Raw genomic sequence first — 17,975 nt, 5'->3', positions numbered from 1 at the left:
CTGCAGGATAACATCTCTGCTTAAATAAGCCACTTAGAATACATTAAGATATACATCAACCTGCCATGCAGATTAGGAGAGTATTGCATCTTCATGGAGTGGTATTGTGAATAGTAAGGATACTCTCCTCTCAGTTGACCAACAGCTTGTCTTCCACATCTAATTCACGGGATCTCCGATCACAAAGAATAGGTTACCACTGTGAACAACTCATATTGTGGGTCTCATACCCATCTCCCTCGATGCATTATCTATCACATTACGTGATAGACCCTTGGTAAAAGGATCTGCTAGATTTTTAGACGTTTGGATATAATCCAACGCAATAACTCCGGAGTTTTTCATTTTCCTGACAGACTTTAACCTTCTCTGAATGTGTCTTGATGACTTCATGTTATCCTTTGAGCTGCTCATTTTCGTGATCACAGTTTGATTGTCGCAGTTCATAAGGACAGCCGATACAGATTTCTCAACAACCGGCAAGTCATTCAAGAGCCGGCGAAGCCAATCTGCTTCAACCGTAGATGTATCTAGTGCTGTGAGTTCTGCTTCCATTGTTGATCTCGTTAAGATGGTCTGCTTGCAAGACTTCCAAGAAACAGCGCCACCTCCATGAGTGAATACATAACCGCTCGTGGCCTTTATCTCATCAGCATCTGAGATCCAGTTTGAGTCACTATACCCTTCAAGCACCTTTGGGTGCCCGGTGGTGTAGTGAATTCCATAATTTGTAGTGCCTTTCAAATAACGCAAAACTCTCTCTAGAGCTTTCCAATGCACATCTCCTGGTTTTGAGACAAACCGACTCAGTTTGCTAACAGCAAAAGAGATGTCAGGTCTTGTAGCACTTGCTAAGTACATAAGCAAGCCAATAATCTGAGAATACTTCAATTGATCTCTAGCAATTCTTCGATTCTTTCGAAGTAACACACTCGCATCATATGGTGTTGGAGAGGGCTTGCAGTCACTATAGCCAAAGCGACTCAAGATCTTTTCCACATAGTGAGATTGAAGCAATGTAATCCCACCATCATCACCTCTCAACAACTTGATGTTCAGAATGACATCAGCTACTCCTAAATCCTTCGTCTCAAAACAATGAGATAGGAAATCCTTGACCTCCTTAATAACATTCAGATTGGTTCCAAAAATCAGTATGTCATCAACATACAAGCACAGGATAACTCCCTCGCCCCCACCATGGCGATAGTACACACATTTGTCAGCTTCGTTCACAACAAAGCCTGCAGTTGTTAAAGTTCTTTCAAACTTCTCATGCCACTGTTTGGGTGCTTGCTTAAGTCCGTACAAAGACTTAGCAACTTGCACACTTTCCCTTCCTGACCATCTAGTACAAACCCATCTGGTTGTTCCATACAAATTTCCTCGTCCAACTCTCCATTTAGGAAAGCAGTCTTAACATCCATTTGATGAACGAGAAGACCATGCGAGGCAGCTAGTGAAAGTAGAACTCGAATAGTGGTCAGTCGAGCCACAGGTGAGTAAGTATCAAAGAAGTCTTCACCTGCCTTTTGGGTATAACCCTTAGCCATGAGCCTAGCCTTGTACTTATCAATAGTACCATCAGGCCTAAGCTTTTCCTTGAATACCCATTTGCATCCTATAGGTTTGCACCCATAAGGACGATCAGTTATCTCCCAGGTTTCATTCGCCAAGATGGAATCCATCTCGCTACGAACCGCTTCCTTCCAGTAGTCAGCATCTTCAGATGCATAGGTCTCTGAAATAGAACTGGGAGTGTCATCTATGAGATACACAAGAAAATCATCACCAAAGGACTTTGCAATCCTTTGTCTCTTGCTCCTAGTAGGAACTTCATTGTTCTTCTCCACAGGACTTTCAAAGTGTTCTACCGAAATGGCAGGTTTGGTAGTTGTAACTGGTTTCTGATTCGATGAACTAGGCATCTCCTGATTAGATGAGGTAGCCATATCCTTCATGGGAAAGATATCTTCAAAGAAAGTCGCATCATTCGACTCCATGATCGTACCGACATGCATGTCAGGTACCTCAGATTTTACAACCAAGAATCTATAGTCAGTGCTATGAAAAGCATATCCCAGGAAAACACAATCCACAGTCTTTGGTCCAAGCTTCCGCTTCTTTGAATTGGAGCATCGACTTTCGCCAAACAACCCCATGTTCGCAGATAAGAGAGTTTTAACCTTTTCTTCTCCATTCCTCGAATGGAGTTATCTCTTTGTTCTTTGTGGGGACTCGGTTCAGGACATGACATGCTGTCAATATCGCCTCCCCCCACCATGCCTTGGAGAGACCCGATGTATCTAACATGGCGTTAACCAAATCAGTTAGAGTACGGTTCTTTCTTTCAGCCACCCCATTTGACTGAGGTGAGTAGGGAGGAGTCCTCTCATGGATTATACCATGTTCCGCACAAAAAACATCAAACTCTTTGGAAAAATACTCTCCACCACGGTCGGACCTAAGCCTCTTGATTTTTCGATCAAGTTGGTTTTCCACTTCAGCTTTATAGATCTTGAAAAAGTTCAAAGCCTCATCCTTAGATTTCAGAAGATACACACGGCAGTATCTAGTGGAGTCATCAATTAACGTCATGAAATATTTCTTTTCACCTTTTGTCAACACACCATTCATTTCACATAGATCTGAATGTATGAGCTCTAGTGGTGCAAGATTTCTTATTTCCGCAGTCGTGTGAGACTTACGAGGTTGCTTAGCTTGCACACACACTTGACACTTAGATCCCTTGATGGTGGTGAAACTAGGGATTAAGTTCAACTTCGCTAGTCGCGACATGCAACCAAAGTTAACATGACAAAGACGTGAATGCCACACATTGGATTCACTATTATTGCAAATATGATTAACAACTTTATTGCAAACGTCTGATAAGGATAAACGAAACAAGTCTCCTGACTCATAGCCTTTACCAACAAAGGTTCCATACTTGCATATTACAAATTTATTCGACTCAAAGACAAGCTTGTAGCCATCTCTACACAGAAGAGATCCGCTAACAAGATTTTTATTGACGGAGGGGACATAATGCACGTTCTTCAGCCGCACGATCTTCCCCGAAGTAAACTTTAGATCGACCGTGCCAACACCACGAACAGAAGCACTTGAACTGTTGCCCATCAGCACGGTTGAAGTCCCTGTGGTCTAATAAGACGAAAACATGGAAATATCACCGCATACATGCACATTAGCACCCGTGTCAATCAACCAGTCAGGAGAATGACATACTGAAAGAATAGTGGGAAATATACCATACCCAACATCCTTCATGTCAGTGTCTCCAATGACAACATTAGCGGTCTTGCCGCCTTTCCCAGGATGACGCTTGTCATAGCGATTAGGGCAACTAGGAGCCCAATGATCAGGATCCCCACACACATGACAAGCACCTTTTTTCTTGCCATTCTTCTTGAAGTTCGTGTGTTGCACAGCCTTGTTCTTCCCATCAAACTTTGCTTTTCCATCAAACTTGCCCTTGTTCTTGAACTTGTTGGGCTGGAAGTTCTGCTTTTGTACCACATTGGCACTAGATCCTCCCTCAATACCTCGAGCACGTGTGTCCTTTGCTCTCGCCTTTTCTTCCACATCAAGAGTGCCAATGAGATCCGGGACGGAAAACTCCTGCCTCTTATGCTTCAGCAAGGTAGTAAAGTTCCTCCATGAAGGAGGAAGCTTAGTGATGATACCTCCGGCAACAAACTTGTCCGGTAGCATACAACTAAAGTGCTCAAGTTCTCTAGCAAATGAATGTATCTCATGAGCTTGCTCAACCACAGAGCGCTCTTTAGTCATCCTGTAATCATAGAATTGCTCCATGATGTACAGCTCAGTGCCTGCATCCGAGGCCCCAAACTTGGCCTCGAGTGCATCCCACATATCTTTTCCATTATCAATTGACGCATAAGCATCAACTATGTTCTCACCAAGAACACTCAAGAGAGCAACCTTAAACAGAGTATCCATTTTCTGAAAAGCTTGTGCCTGTTGAGCATCAAGCTCTCCTTCAGGTTTGCCGAGAGTGGCGTCATAGCAACTCATGGTTTGAAACCATAAGACTGCTCTCACGCGCCACCTCTTATAGTGAATACCCTCAAACATAGGAGGTCTCATGGAAACAGCAAAACCACTTGGGGTAAATTGCCTATAATAAGGTTTTTGGATTGTTGGAAATATGAGCAATTTACCAAATGATTTTATTAACAGAAATACTAGATAAAGCATGACTAATATAGTAGAGATAAAACAAGTCATGCGTTCTGACAGAGAGAAGGTAAATAGCTTCTGCATGTATGAACCGTATCCTATCATATCTAAAGCAGACAGTATAGCAAGTAGCATATATGAAGTAGAACCTATCATGTGTAGGATAAGGACTAGAACAAGGAACTGTGGCAGAACCTTTAACAGGAAAGACAAGAACACGTACGGGACAGCAGCAGCAGAAGCGCTGGACTTGGGGTCGGTGTCCTCGCCTGCCATGTCGTCGAGGAGGTCGTGGACGTCGGGGAAGAAGTCATCGTCGGGGAAGTAGTCGTCGGCGACCGGATCGTCCGTGATGAAGCAGCCAGTAGTCGTGCTGAGCGCTCCCCAAAAACCTTATCACCCTTCTCCCGTACAGGACTCAAAAGGTGCGGTCTCGGAGGCCTACTGTCCCGACCTGCGGTGCACGCTGCAAGACGGGATGGGGAAGAACGTAGCAGCAGCGCAGTGGTCGGAACTTTTTGGCGAGAGGAAGAGGAGCTTCTGTTGTGTCTCTCTGGAGAGGAGCGACCTCTCTTATATAGGCACAGGAGAAGGACGCGAAGAGACGGCGGCAGGAGGTGAGACGAAGCGAACAGGCAGCGGCCGAAGAGGCGCGCCGTTCGAATTTAGTGTCCACTACAGAAAACGTTTCAACTCCCACGTGACCTTTCGTATACCCGTCGTGCGTGGCAAAAATTTAGATATCGGTTCGGCTCATTCCCGCGTCGCGTCGCGTCGCGTCGGGGCGAGGCAGGCGGCGGAGGAGGAGCGCGCGTGGATATCCCTCTTGTTCTCATGCTCGTACAAGTGGGGAAAGAACCTGCCTTATAAGGAGGTCCAACTTCCTCTAAATTAGCAATGTGGGACTAAACTTTAATAGTACCTCTTGCCTTGCATAAATGGGCTAAGTGGGCCTCTAGGATTTATTAAGAATTTCTGAAATAGTTATTGGGCTGCTCAAAATAGACTAAATTCCAGCAGTTTCCTATCATTGAATTGAAATTCAGGGCTTCTCAATTCGGTAAAACAAACTTGACATACCCACACAAAAAAACTTGATGTAAAAGATTCCTTCATTCAAAGTTGTACTTAAGGTAGTGGTGCTACACGATGGGAGTCATAGTTTCCCTCTCGTGGGCATTAAGATGATCTTCATTTGACGGTGGCGAGACGTTGGCGTCGCTGTCAACATGGAATAAAGTCTTCTCGCCTCGTCCTTGTTCTGGCGATGCTTCTTCTTATGTCGTGAGGCATGTGAAAGACGGTGTGTTCTCATATCTCATTCTTTTAGTCTGGCATTTTCTTTTGCATGTTCATCTCGGGCGCGTCATCATGCGAAGCGCACAATGTAGTTGTACGTCTTGAATTTCCGGTTCTAGTTCCAACCCATAACAATTGCCCTCACTCAGCCTCGTCAATGAGCGTGTCGGGTTCGTGGCGATCTCCAGGCCCCCTCTACCACTTTCTTTCCCCGGGGTGATGATTTGCTACGCAGATGGTGGCCGCCACTATCTTCTTGTGTACATCGATGACTTTCTGGTCACTCCTTTTATGAGCTTATGGATTTGCTCCACTCAGCCGGAGGACCAGATGCGACAACGAGCTTTGCTCATGGCGTGTCAAAGTGGATATTGGAGGGAGAAGACTTTGGCACTCTCAAGTATTTGAATGTATTTTCAATTTCTGTGAAGGCGTCATGTATATATGACCTATGGCCTTTTCGAACAAAAGACGCTACAAGCAAACCCGGCCTAAATATGAAAATAAAAGAACTAGCGAATTGAGGGTAACTCAGATGGTGAAATCAACCCATCAAGATTCAAGTCCCATCAGGATTCAAATCCTATACTTAGTGATATCATTTTTTTGAATTTATTTTAGGCTTTTCGGCGATGTGCGTTCAATGCAAGCGGACGTTTGCATCGAATATGAAGGCGTTTGTGGCGACTTCATCAATTTTAAAATAATGTGTCGGCTTAGTCTCTCGAAGTGTTCATAGGGATAATGTGTGCACGCGTGCGTTATAGGAGTGAGCGTATGTACGTATGTATGAGCATCTGCATCCTTACCGTCTTAAGAAATAAAACAATTAATAACACTTTTTAAAGAAATAAATACTAGAAGAGAGCGACGATTTAAGCAGGGCAGTGAGACCCTTTTCCCTCCCATCTCTCTCTTGCCGCTACGCAGCGCTCCTCTTATATCTCGCCTCCGAACCCTCCTCGCCTCTCTCACCATTCCACGCGCGTCCCCCTATTCTTGGAGCGCCCAAACTCCTCCCTCACTCCCCGGCGTACAAACACGCGCGCGCCCCCGCCCGTGCCGGCTCATGCCCATGGAGGTCGACCTCGACCGTGCACGCGCTCTGCGCGTTCTCGGCCGAGGCGCCATGGGCACCGTCTTCCTTGTCGAGGCCGACCTGGCGCGGCCCGGCTGCGGCCGCTACGCCCTCAAGGTCTTCGACAAGCGCTCCGCCGGGCCGACCAAGCCCGACGCCGACCGCCGCGCGCGGTGGGAGGTGACCCTGCTCTCACGCCTTGCGCACCCGCACCTCCCGTCACTCCTCGGCACCGCTGAGACGCCCGACCTCCTCGCCTGGGCCGTCCCCTACTGCCCCGGCGGTGACCTGAACGAGCTCCGCTACTCCCTAGCTGACCGTGTCTTCTCCCCGGCCGCCATACGCTTCTACATCGCCGAGACCGTGTCCGCGCTCGCCGACCTCCACGCCTCCGGCATCGTGTACCGCGACCTCAAGCCCGAGAACGTGCTCCTCCAAGCCGACGGCCATGTTACCCTCACCGATTTCGACCTCTCGCGCCTCCTCCCGGCCTCTACCTCTTCCCCGTCAACGTCACCTCCTCCTCAGGTGAAGCCCGTCTTCCGTCACGGCCACCGCCGGGCGCGCGCCTCCGCTGCTGGCCACCACGCCAAGCGCGAGCCCGTGTCCGCGGCCGCGTCGACGCCGAAGCTGCAGCAGTTTCAGAATCTGGTTCGTTTCTTGACGCGAAGCAACGGCAGCGCTCCCGAGCTGGCCAAGAAGACCAAGTCGGCGCGCGTGTCCCCGGTGAGCCGGAAGGCCGCATGCTCCGGCGCGGCGTGGGGCAGGTCGTACTCGTTCGTCGGCACGGAGGAGTACGTGGCGCCGGAGGTGGTGAGCGGCGACGGCCACGGGTTCGCCGTGGACTGGTGGGCGGTGGGCGTGCTCGTCTACGAGATGGCGTTCGGCCGCACGCCGTTCAAGGGCAAGAACCGCAAGGAGACGTTCCGGAACGTGCTGCACAGGGAGGTCGAGTTCCCGGGCGACACCCAGCGCCGGATGCCGGAGCTGACCGACCTCATCTCGCGGCTGCTGCAGCGGGATCCCGCGAGGCGGCTCGGGTACGCCGGCGGCGCCGACGAGATCCGGGCGCACCCGTTCTTCGCCGGGATGGCGTGGGACCTGCTCGCGGAGGTGACCCGCCCGCCCTACATCCCGCCGCCCGCGGAGGACAGCGCGGCCGACGGCCAGGGCTTCGACGTGAGGGATTACTTCAAGAAGCTCCACCAACCGCCGCCGCCGCCGCCTCCGGAGTCGGGCTCGTCGTCGTCGTCTTCGTCGTCGGACTTCTCGTCGGTGTTCTGACTTGTATAGCTTACGTGGCCGGCCATGTGGTAGTCCATTCGCTCCTCGGTAGATTGCTGTTTCGTAACGAGCGAACGGGGGTGCACTGTGCAGTGCAGGCAGTGCAGACGTCGAGAACACGGGCGTGATCGGTGTAAATAAATTCGGTGTAGCGCTGGTGCAGATACGGAAGCAGTTTTGAGAGGTGCACGGTTCAGTTGGGGGTCCAAGGCCTTTCTTGCTGTATTTCACTGCCATGATGAATTCACGAGGGGGTTCTGATTTAAACTGTGACTTGCCACTACTCCATCTTGTGTGATCACTGAATAAACTGCGAGTAGAATTTCTCTGGTGGTCGTTCACTGGAACCATAGACTTTGATGATGTATAGTCCGATTCCTAGAGGAAATTAAATCCAGTAATAGCAACAGTTCGATTCTCGTGGCATTTCTCACGAGTGTCGTTGGTTAGAGCTTAGTATTTGTGATGATATACATTTGGTTCGATCGTACATGATTTTCTTTCTTTTAGTTAGCTCGAGCTGTTTCGAGCTGTTGGTTACTGAACCCCATGTGATCCATCACGGTTCCTGCAGGATTTTCAGTTGGCGTGCGATTTTTAAATTTGGACCTTCGATTTATCTATCCCCTCTGCATAATTCCAGGCTCTGTACGTGCACGCATGGACAGTATCATTCAATGATTCCTTCTCGTGTAATCAAGGAAATCGCAAGGACAAATTGTTTTATCTTTCTTGGTCAAGTACAATCATACACATTGTGGTTTAAGTCGACGGGAATGCTTCAATTGTTTTTCGGAAATACTAATGTCCACATGTGTGGGGGTTTGTATCTCGCCCACACGTATGGATCAACGTCGGTTTAAGTCTGCATGAATCTTGATATGTTTTCTTAGATTTTTTATGTCACGTAGGATTGGACTGATGTGTGGGCATTTATTCGGTCGCCCACATGTCCGTTTCCACACATGGAGGTGTTGGTGTGTGGGCGTTTAACAGTTCGCCCACATGTCAGTTTGCAACGCACGCAGAGGGGTTGGTATGTTGGCGTTTATCAGTTCGCCTACACGCCCGTCTCCTCTCCCACACCCAAGCAACCAGTTGACATGTGTTTTGCAGGGTACATGGCAACTGCCCTATTATGCTTGTAAGCAGATGACAACTCTCTCTTTACCCGAACATGTTATTTTGCCATGTCTTTTGTAGTGCTACATGGCAACTGCCTAGTGTTAGTAGGTGGCAACTCCTAAAGTTTTCAAATCATGACAACTGTAGTAGACCAGACCACAAATGACAACAGCTGCAGTTATCCAAAAATGGCATCTGGCACTTGACCTGAGATGACAACTGCAGTTGAGCAACCATGGCAACTGTAGTTCAGCAACATGGCAACTGCAGTTAAACGAATATGGAAGAGGGACCGAACCATGGCAACTGCGGGGACGCGTGGTGACTGTCACAGAAGCGTGCGTGACCATGAGGTAGGAAGCCTGACGTACAAGCGTGTGGGCTTTATCTATTTTGCCCAAGGCGTGTGGGAGGGACCACAAGGCAAAAAAAGAGGCATGTGAACATTACTTGTTTTTCCCACACGTAAGCATGCGAGGTGGTTCTCTTAGACACCATACAAAACATGTGGCCAGACCCCTTAACGCCCACATGTGTGGGCGTTATCAGCGTCCTTATTTTTTTGTTTTTATGATGAAAAGGCTTTCATTGCTAGATTTATTAACTTAGATGACACTTACATTGTTTGCTAAAAGTTCAGCGATAAAATCAGGGGGCGAGTTCTAACCACACACATGGTGGGTCAGCGTACCCCTGTTGAGCTAAAAAGTGAGCTACTATGTTTGATCATCTATTACAATGTTTAATAAGAACCTTCTTGAAATCATTTAATTTTTTTTGTAAAGGGGGATCCTCGGCCTCTGCATCAGAACAATGCATACGGCCATACTTATTAGTAAGCAAATAGGTTCAACATAAGTCGTCATGTCTCAAAGAAAAGAACGATAAATGCTCACACAGAGCAGGAAAAGTAAAAGTAAAGCGACAACCGACTGACATAAGAAAGATAGGGAAACTAATTGACTATCATATTCCATGACCGCCATCCAAACCGGTTGAAAATAGCCCGTGCTATCATCTCTCATCGGATAGATCCAGTAACCAAACGCTCCCTGGACTCCATCGGAGTGAGTAGCAACCACATACGGATTAACGCAGTAGCTCGGAAGATAACATGCAAAAAATGAATGTTGTTGTTCTCTTAAAGACCAAATCATTTCTACAGTTCCAGACTGCCCATAATAAGGCACATACTCCTACACGAATGTGTCTCGCTGTTTCAGAATCTATCCCATCAAGCCACGTCCCAAACAACATGCTGATAGTATTCGGAGGAGTAATATTAAAGGCTACGTGAACTGTCCGCCATAAGATCTTTGCCAAAGGGCAGTCAAGAAAGAGGTGTTTGATGGATTCATCCCGATCACAAAAACTACATCTCGTAGATCCTGTCAAGTTGCGTTTTGCCAAGTTGTCCTTAGTTAAAATGACTTGTTTATGTATAAACCACATAAACATTTTAACTTTCAAAGGTACTTTGACTTTCCAAACATGTTTCGAACTAGGGATAGAGCTAGAATTGATAATATCCAGATACATGGATTTAACCGTAAACTCTCCATTCCTAATTAGCTTCCGGCACAACTAATCGGGTCGTTGAGAAAGCTGAACATCCATCAGTCGTCTCACGAGATGGAGCCTAGCTTCCGAGCGGTTTTCGGCTAGCGTCCTCCTGAAGTGAATATTGAGAGGGTATGGACTGAAATACTGTTGCAACGTAAGCATCTCTTCGTTGAACAATGCTATACAGTGAAGGATATTGAAGCGCGAGGGGTGTTCCCCCTAGCCATGTATCCTCCCAAAATCTCATAGTGGTACCATTTCCAACAATAAACTTCGTCCTATGGAAAAAGACTGATTTAACTCTCATCGGTCCTTTCCAAAAAGGCGAGTCCGTCGGCCTCACTGTCACCTGAGACAAAGTTTTAGAGTACAGGTAATTATTACACAGAATCTGCGCCCATATGGCCTCCGTCTCAACAGATAGCTTATATAGCCACTTGCTAAGAAGACATTTGTTCTTCACCTCAAGATTTTCAATACCTAGACCCCCTTGGTCTTTCGGCCTACAAATAATATCCCATTTAGTAAGTCTGTATTTTCGCTTTAGTTCATCACTCTGTCAGAAGAACCGTGATTGATAGAAGTCAAGCCTTTTCCGAACTCCAACTGGTACCTCGAAAAAGGACAAGAGAAACATAGGCATACTCGTGAGAACCGAATTAATGAGAATTAATCGGCCTCCGTATGACATTAGCGTGCCCTTCCAGCAGCTCAGTTTCTTCTCAAATCTATCCTCAATGCACTTCCATTCTCTGTTTGTCAGCTTACGATGGTGAATTGGTATACCCAAATACGTGATAGGTAAAGCCCCCAATTCGCACTCGAACTATTGTTTGTAGGCATCTTGTTCCTCCTTGGATCTTCCAAAACAGAACAATTTGCTTTTATGGAAGTTAATATTTAACCCGGTCAATTGTTCGAATAAGCATAGTACCGACTTCATGTTTCGTGCTTTCGGCAAGTCATGCTCCATGAAAATGATAGTATCATCGGCGTACTGTAGGATAGACACACCTCCATCAACTAGATGAGGAACCAGGCCACCTACCTAGCCAGCATCCTTAGCCCTTCCTATTAGAATCGTCAACATGTCGACCACTATGTTGAACAGAATAGGGGACATCGGATCTCCTTGTCTCAGGCCCTTATGTGTTTGGAAATAGTGACCTATGTCATCATTCACTTTAATTCCAACACTCCCTTTTTGCGTAAAGGATTATACCTGGTGTCTCCAGGCCTGATCGAAACCTTTCATACGCAAGGCCCGTTGAAGGAATGGCCATTTGACTTTATCGTACACTTTTTCCAAATCCACTTTGACAACAACCCCGTCTAGTTTTTTCATGTGAATTTCATGGAGTGTTTCATGAAGGACCACAACCCCTTCTGGGACGTTCCTGTCTGGCATGAAAGCAGTTTGGGACAGCTGTACCATAGAGTGCGCAATCTGCGTAAGTCTATTAGTCCCAGCCTTAGTGAAAATTTTGAAACTTACATTAAGAAGACAGATCGGCCTGAACTGCTCAATTCTCACGGCCTCTGTTTTCTTAGGAAGCAAAGTTATCGTTCCAAAATTCAAATAAAACAACTGAAGCTGCCCAGAGAATAAATCATGGAACATCGGTATCAAATCCCCTTTAATAACATGCCAGCACTTTTTATAAAACTCCGCCGGAAATCCATCCGACCCTGGAGCTTTATTATTCTTCATTTGTGAAATAGCATCAAACACCCCATTCTCCGAAAATGGGGTGGTCAAGGTATCATTCTCATCCGCAGCAAGTTGAGGAACATCCTCAACCCTCGACTCATCCAAGGATGCAAAATTATCCTCCGGAGGCCCAAACAGCTGCTTGTAGTAATTGATAATATATAATTTTAGGTTTTCGTGTCCTAAAATCGTCCCCTCATCTTGCTCAAGCTGAAAAATTCTTTTCTTTTGGTGCTTGCCATTGGCGATCATGTGAAAGAATTGCGTGTTATCGTCCCCTTGGACAATTTTGCGAACCTTAGCTCGCAATGCCCACTTCAATTCCTCCTCTCACATGAGTTCTTTCAATCTTATTTCCGCGTCCATTTTAGTTTCCAGCTCCCTGGTCTCAAGAATTGTGGACTCAACTTTTAATTCGAGGGACTGAATAAGTGTAAGGAGCCTTTCCTTTTCAACCTTATAAATCCCACTCAGATGCTTAGCCCACCCACATAAGAAACTTCTTAAATCCCTTATCTTATTCTGCCATCTTTCAACCGACGTTCTCCCTCCAGCATCTTTAGCCCATTCCCTCGTATCATATCCAAAAAACCTTCTCTTTCAAACCACGCCAATTCGAAAGAAAAGGTGTTTTTATTCCCCACACGCGTTGCCTCACTAGAGTCAACTAGCAGAGGGGTGTGGTCGGAGATTGCGCGCGATAAAGCTTGGACTGTTACCAGGGGAAAATTGTGCTCCCATTCGACGCTCATGAGGACATGATCCTGTTGGGGAACACAGTAATTTCAAAAAAATTGCTATGCACACGCAAGATCATGGTGATGCATAGCAATGAGAGAGGAAGAGTGTTGTCCACATACCCTCGTAGAATGTAAGCAGAAGCGTTATGACAACACGGTTGATGTAGTTGTACGTATTCACGATCGACCGATCCAAGTACCGAAAGTACGGCACCTCCGTGATCTGCGCACGTTTGGCTCGGTGACGTCCCACGAACTCACGATCCAGCAGAGTGTCGAGGGAGAGCTTCGTCAGCACGACGGTGTGATGACGGTGATGATGATGCTACCGGAACAGAGCTTCGCCTAAGCACCGCTACGATATGACCGAGGTGGATTATGGTGGAGGGGGGCACCGCACATGGCTGGAAACCATCAACTTGTGTGTTCTAGGGTGCCCCTGCCCCCGTATATACAGGAGCAAGGGGGAGGCCGACCGGCCCTTGGGGCGCGCCAGGAGAGGAGGAGTGCTCCTCCTAGTAGGAGTAGGACTCCCCTTTCCTACTCCTACTAGGAGGGGGAAAGGAAGGAGGAGAGGGAGAAGGAAAGGGGGCCCCCCTTCCCTAGTCCAATTCGGACCAGAGGGGGAGGGGGCGCATGGCCTGCCCTAGCCAGCCCTCTCTCTCTCCACTAAGGCCCATGTAGCCCACTAGTTCTCCGGGGGGGGGGGTTCCGATAACCCTCCGGTACTTTGGTTTTCTCCGAAATCACCCGGAACAATTCCGGTGTCCGAATATAGCCGTCCAATATATCAATCTTTATGTCTCAACCATTTCGAGACTCCTCGTCATGTACGTGATCACATCCGGGACTCCAAACTACCTTCAATACATCAAAACACATAAACTCATAATACCGATCGTCACCGAATGTTAAGCGTGCGGACCCTACGGGTTCGAGAACTATGTAGACATGACCGAGACACGTCTCCGGTCAATAACCAATAGAGGAACCTAGATGCTCATATTGGCTCCTACATATTCTACAAAGATCTTTATCGATCAAACCACATAACAACATACGTTGTTCCCTTTGTCATCGGTATGTTACTTTCCCGAGATTCGATCGTCGGTATCATCATACCTAGTTCAATCTCGTTACAGGCAAGTCTCTTTACTCATTCCGTAATGCACCATCCCGCAACTAACTCATTGGTCACATTGCTTGCAAGGCCAATAGTGATGTACATTACCGAGAGGGCCCAGAGATACCTCTCCGATAGACGGAGTGACAAATCCTAATCTCGATCTATGCCAACTCAACAAACACCATTGGAGACACCTTTAGAGCATCTTTATAATCACCCAGTTATGTTGTGACGTTTGATAGCACACAAGGTGTTATCCGGTATTTGGGAGTTGCATAATCTCATAGTGAGAGGAACATGTATAAGTCATGAAGAAAGTAGTAGCAATCACTGCAAAAAAAGACACATCCGTGACATTTTGGGCCGAATGAATTTTTTTCCTGTCATACTTATGACACTTCTATGACGATAGTTGTGACAAAACCCGGTATCATCATAGATGTGGTGGGCTCCAACTTCTATGACAAAAAATCATGACAGAAAATGGGCTTTTCGTCCTGGGTGGGCCGAAGACGCAGCTGCATGACATTCTTTGTGATGCGGAGCATCCCACGTTCATCCCCATGTACACTCCGACTACTCTCCAAGACCCAAGAGAACATGAGACAAGACCTCAACTAGACACCATTTGACACAAGGTAAACTCGCTCCTCTTCGAACCATCACCTTCCATACGTGAGACATGGCTATTACCTCAAACATGTGTGCTATGCATGACCAGGAAGCAAGAGGAAGCGCATGGACAAGAAGGCGAGGACACCAAGCACGAGGAACAAGAAGAAGGGCCACAAAACAAGCTCCAGCCACCGAACGACCGGTCGGGACCGGACGTCCGACGCCTAAAGTCTCACCGAACGACCAGCCCGGACCGGACGACCGGACCGGCCCGGACCGGACGACCGGCGATCCCGCACCCGAGCCAAAATGAGCGGACATCCGACAAGTCCCGGACGTCCGACACACTCCAGCGTCCGTATGTCTGACCGCCCTCGGAAATCCGGCGCCACCTCATCCGAGCCAAAACGCCGGGCGTCCGACAAGTACCGGACGACCGGACCCTCGCGAGCCACCGGACGTCCGACGCTTGTCTGTGCACAGTGTTCTGGCCCGAGGCCCATGTACCCCTTCACTTCCCCCCATTTGCACTAAGACTATAAATAGACCTCCTCCTCCTCCTAGATAGGGTTAGCATTGGTTTAGCTCATTTGAGAGATAGAGCATTGCTCATCCACATCGGATCTACTCCTCGTGAGAGACCGCGGCCTCTTTGGAGAAGATCCCTTTGGATTCAAGACCTCCTTGCGGAGAAGATCATCAAGACCCCCCCTCTTGGGTGGCCCCATCAAGACCTCCCCACGGAGAAGACCGTTACCTCTTGTATCGTCCTTAGTTGTCCGTGGATCGTGTATCTTTTCTTATGTACTCAAGGATCTAGCACATGTGTGACTTATTCTTGTTGGTTTGAGTGTTCTCTTGTGTTCCCCTTGTGATTTTCCCCTCATTTCCCTCCTCGTGTTCTTCGTGTTCATCGCGGGATCCGCTCCTTTCATGAAAGATCGGCCGATTAGGGTTCTACCCTACATCATCTTGGTATCATGAGCCACGTTGATCACGATTTCGGAGCCTCCCCTCTTCGTTTTCTAGCTTGATTTTCTTGTGTTCTTCCCCAATTTTGAAAATCCCCACCAAAAATAGCCCCAATTTTTTTGTGATTTGTTGGTTTGACGAAGTTTTGTTGGATTTGATCCGTAGATTTGCTTGGTTTCAAGTGGATATAGCATCTTCCCAAGTTTCCCCATCTTTCATCCACGAAATCTCCTCATTTTTGATACAAAAATCCCCAAATTCCGCCCAAAATCGCGTCCCGGATCTAAAATTTCGCGTTGACCCCGACCCCCCGGACGACCGACACTTTACGGATGTCCGGAGCCCCTGGAACGACCGGACGTCTGACCTTTTCCGGACGACCGGAACCCCTAACCCTAGCCGAATTTATGGATTTCCGAGCCCGCGCGGACATCCGGCCCCCGGACATCCGACCTTGTCCGGACGTCCATAACCTGTAATTTCAGATTTCAACTGATTTTTGTTTCGGCCATAGCTAAGTCATCCGGAGTCCGATTTTCGCGTTCTTTAGCTCGTTCGAAAGCTCTTGACATCCCCCTTCCCACAAAAATACCACCAAAATCTTTTGACACCATCAAAATTTGAAAACTTTGGCATCTTTGCCTAGGGCTTCCACCGCATCATCCGCTACACCACCACCGACTTCCGCAACCTAACCAATTTTGTTCGCCATCGCATTAGTGGTTGCTTAGGAGTGATTTGAGTCTCCTAAGGTGTATAGGATACTTAGGGACGGTTGCTTCTTCATCAACCACCACCACCACTTCCGCATAGGCTTACCAACCATACACTTCTTCCACACCGACTTAACCCAATTTTGTTTGTGTTGAGAGTTGTGTCTCCTAAGGTGTTTCGGCTACTTAGGGACCGTGCTTCCAACTCCGACACCGTGTATAGTCCACCACCTTACCCTCCATTTCCGCATTGCGTACTCCACAACCCATCATTGCCATTCCGCAATTCCATTGAGCTTCCACAAAATCACCACCGCTTTCCCGCTACCACCTTTTGACATTTGAGATTTTGAGTTCGCGGTTTTTCCGTTTCCTAAGGTGTTTCGGCTACTTAGGGATGAGTCTCCATCATCTTATTATCTCATCAACATCACCACCACTCATCATCGCCGAGGACGGTAACCTCCATATCAACTTGGTATCGTGGTATCCTTCCATTGTATATTCCCTTGCCATTGCATTAACCCCTAGCCCATTTTACGTCACTTGCCTATCGAGACTAGCCATTTGAGTATTGCCGGCAACGTTACTTGTGCACATTAGTGACCTACACCATACATTGCATACATACTATATCATATTGGTATCATCATATCATCTCTTGTGCCTCAAGTTTGTTCCCGTATATATACAATTGCTATCTTGGTTTGTGCATCGTGCAAAAGTGGCCACTCAAAAAAAGAATAAGCTTTTAAGCAAAGAAAAAGAGTGAACAAAGAGCTTGTAAGCAAGTGCCATATCATCATACCACATTGCATATAAGGTCATCTTGGATCATACCACCGGAACATCATACACATAGCATACTTGGGATATAAAGTTCATACATTTTGCATCTTATAGGTTGTGCACAAGTGTCGTATCTGCCTTTTGAGAAATCGTGCTAGCGTCTCTCTTGAGTTGTGCAACACGAGCGTTTTCCATGGATTCCACATTTTGTGCTCATCCTTGGTTGCACGACCCCATTTATCTATCCGTGTGTGCGTTTTCGTGTGCCACATATTGCTATTGGTCTACTTGTTTCACTTGCGAATTTGTGAATATCTTTCAAAATTATTGACTCTTGCTAACATTTTGCATCAATTTTTTTGTGCCACTATCCTCACCGAGCTCCACCATAAGCCTTACTTGTGTAGGTGTGAGAAACCGACAAGAATTGATACCAATTGTGCTATTTCCTTGTCCACATTGGAGTGATCATTGATCCAGTTTCAACTTCGGTCAAGGTACATTTGGTATTCGTTCTTATCTTTCTCCCACTCACATTTTTCTCTTGGAGTGATGGATAGGCAAGGCATTTCATCTCCGGTCTTCCACAACAACGACGGCGCGAACAACTACATCACCAAAGCGTCAATCTTCGATCTACAACGACAAATGCAAGGCGCATAATAAAGATTGCGAGAGCGCATCGAGAACCACTCCATCGACATTCGTCACACCAAAGCAAGGAAAAGGGACTACA

General features: G+C 47.2%; 1 protein-coding gene across 1 annotated transcript; it reads left to right on the top strand.

The window, feature by feature from the left end:
- The first annotated feature begins 6,441 nt into the window (after positions 1 to 6,441).
- LOC125520639 (serine/threonine-protein kinase UCNL-like) lies at positions 6,442 to 8,152 on the top strand. Its single transcript, XM_048685603.1, has one exon. The coding sequence runs from the start codon at positions 6,593 to 6,595 to the stop codon at positions 7,883 to 7,885; it is 1,293 nt and encodes a 430-aa protein (XP_048541560.1). The 5' UTR covers positions 6,442 to 6,592; the 3' UTR covers positions 7,886 to 8,152.
- The last annotated feature ends 9,823 nt before the right edge of the window (positions 8,153 to 17,975 follow it).

The sequence above is a fragment of the Triticum urartu genome, chromosome 7 (genome assembly GCF_003073215.2).
Source record: "Triticum urartu cultivar G1812 chromosome 7, Tu2.1, whole genome shotgun sequence".
Classification (NCBI taxonomy): Eukaryota; Viridiplantae; Streptophyta; class Magnoliopsida; order Poales; family Poaceae; genus Triticum; species Triticum urartu.
The sequence above is the reverse complement of the archived record's forward strand: the minus strand, read 5'-3'. Positions and strand labels throughout refer to the sequence as shown.

Excerpts from the sequence above, each read along its gene's own strand:
- LOC125520639 (XM_048685603.1), top strand. The coding sequence starts at position 6,593 with ATGCCCATGGAGGTCGACCTCGACCGTGCACGCGCTCTGCGCGTTCTC.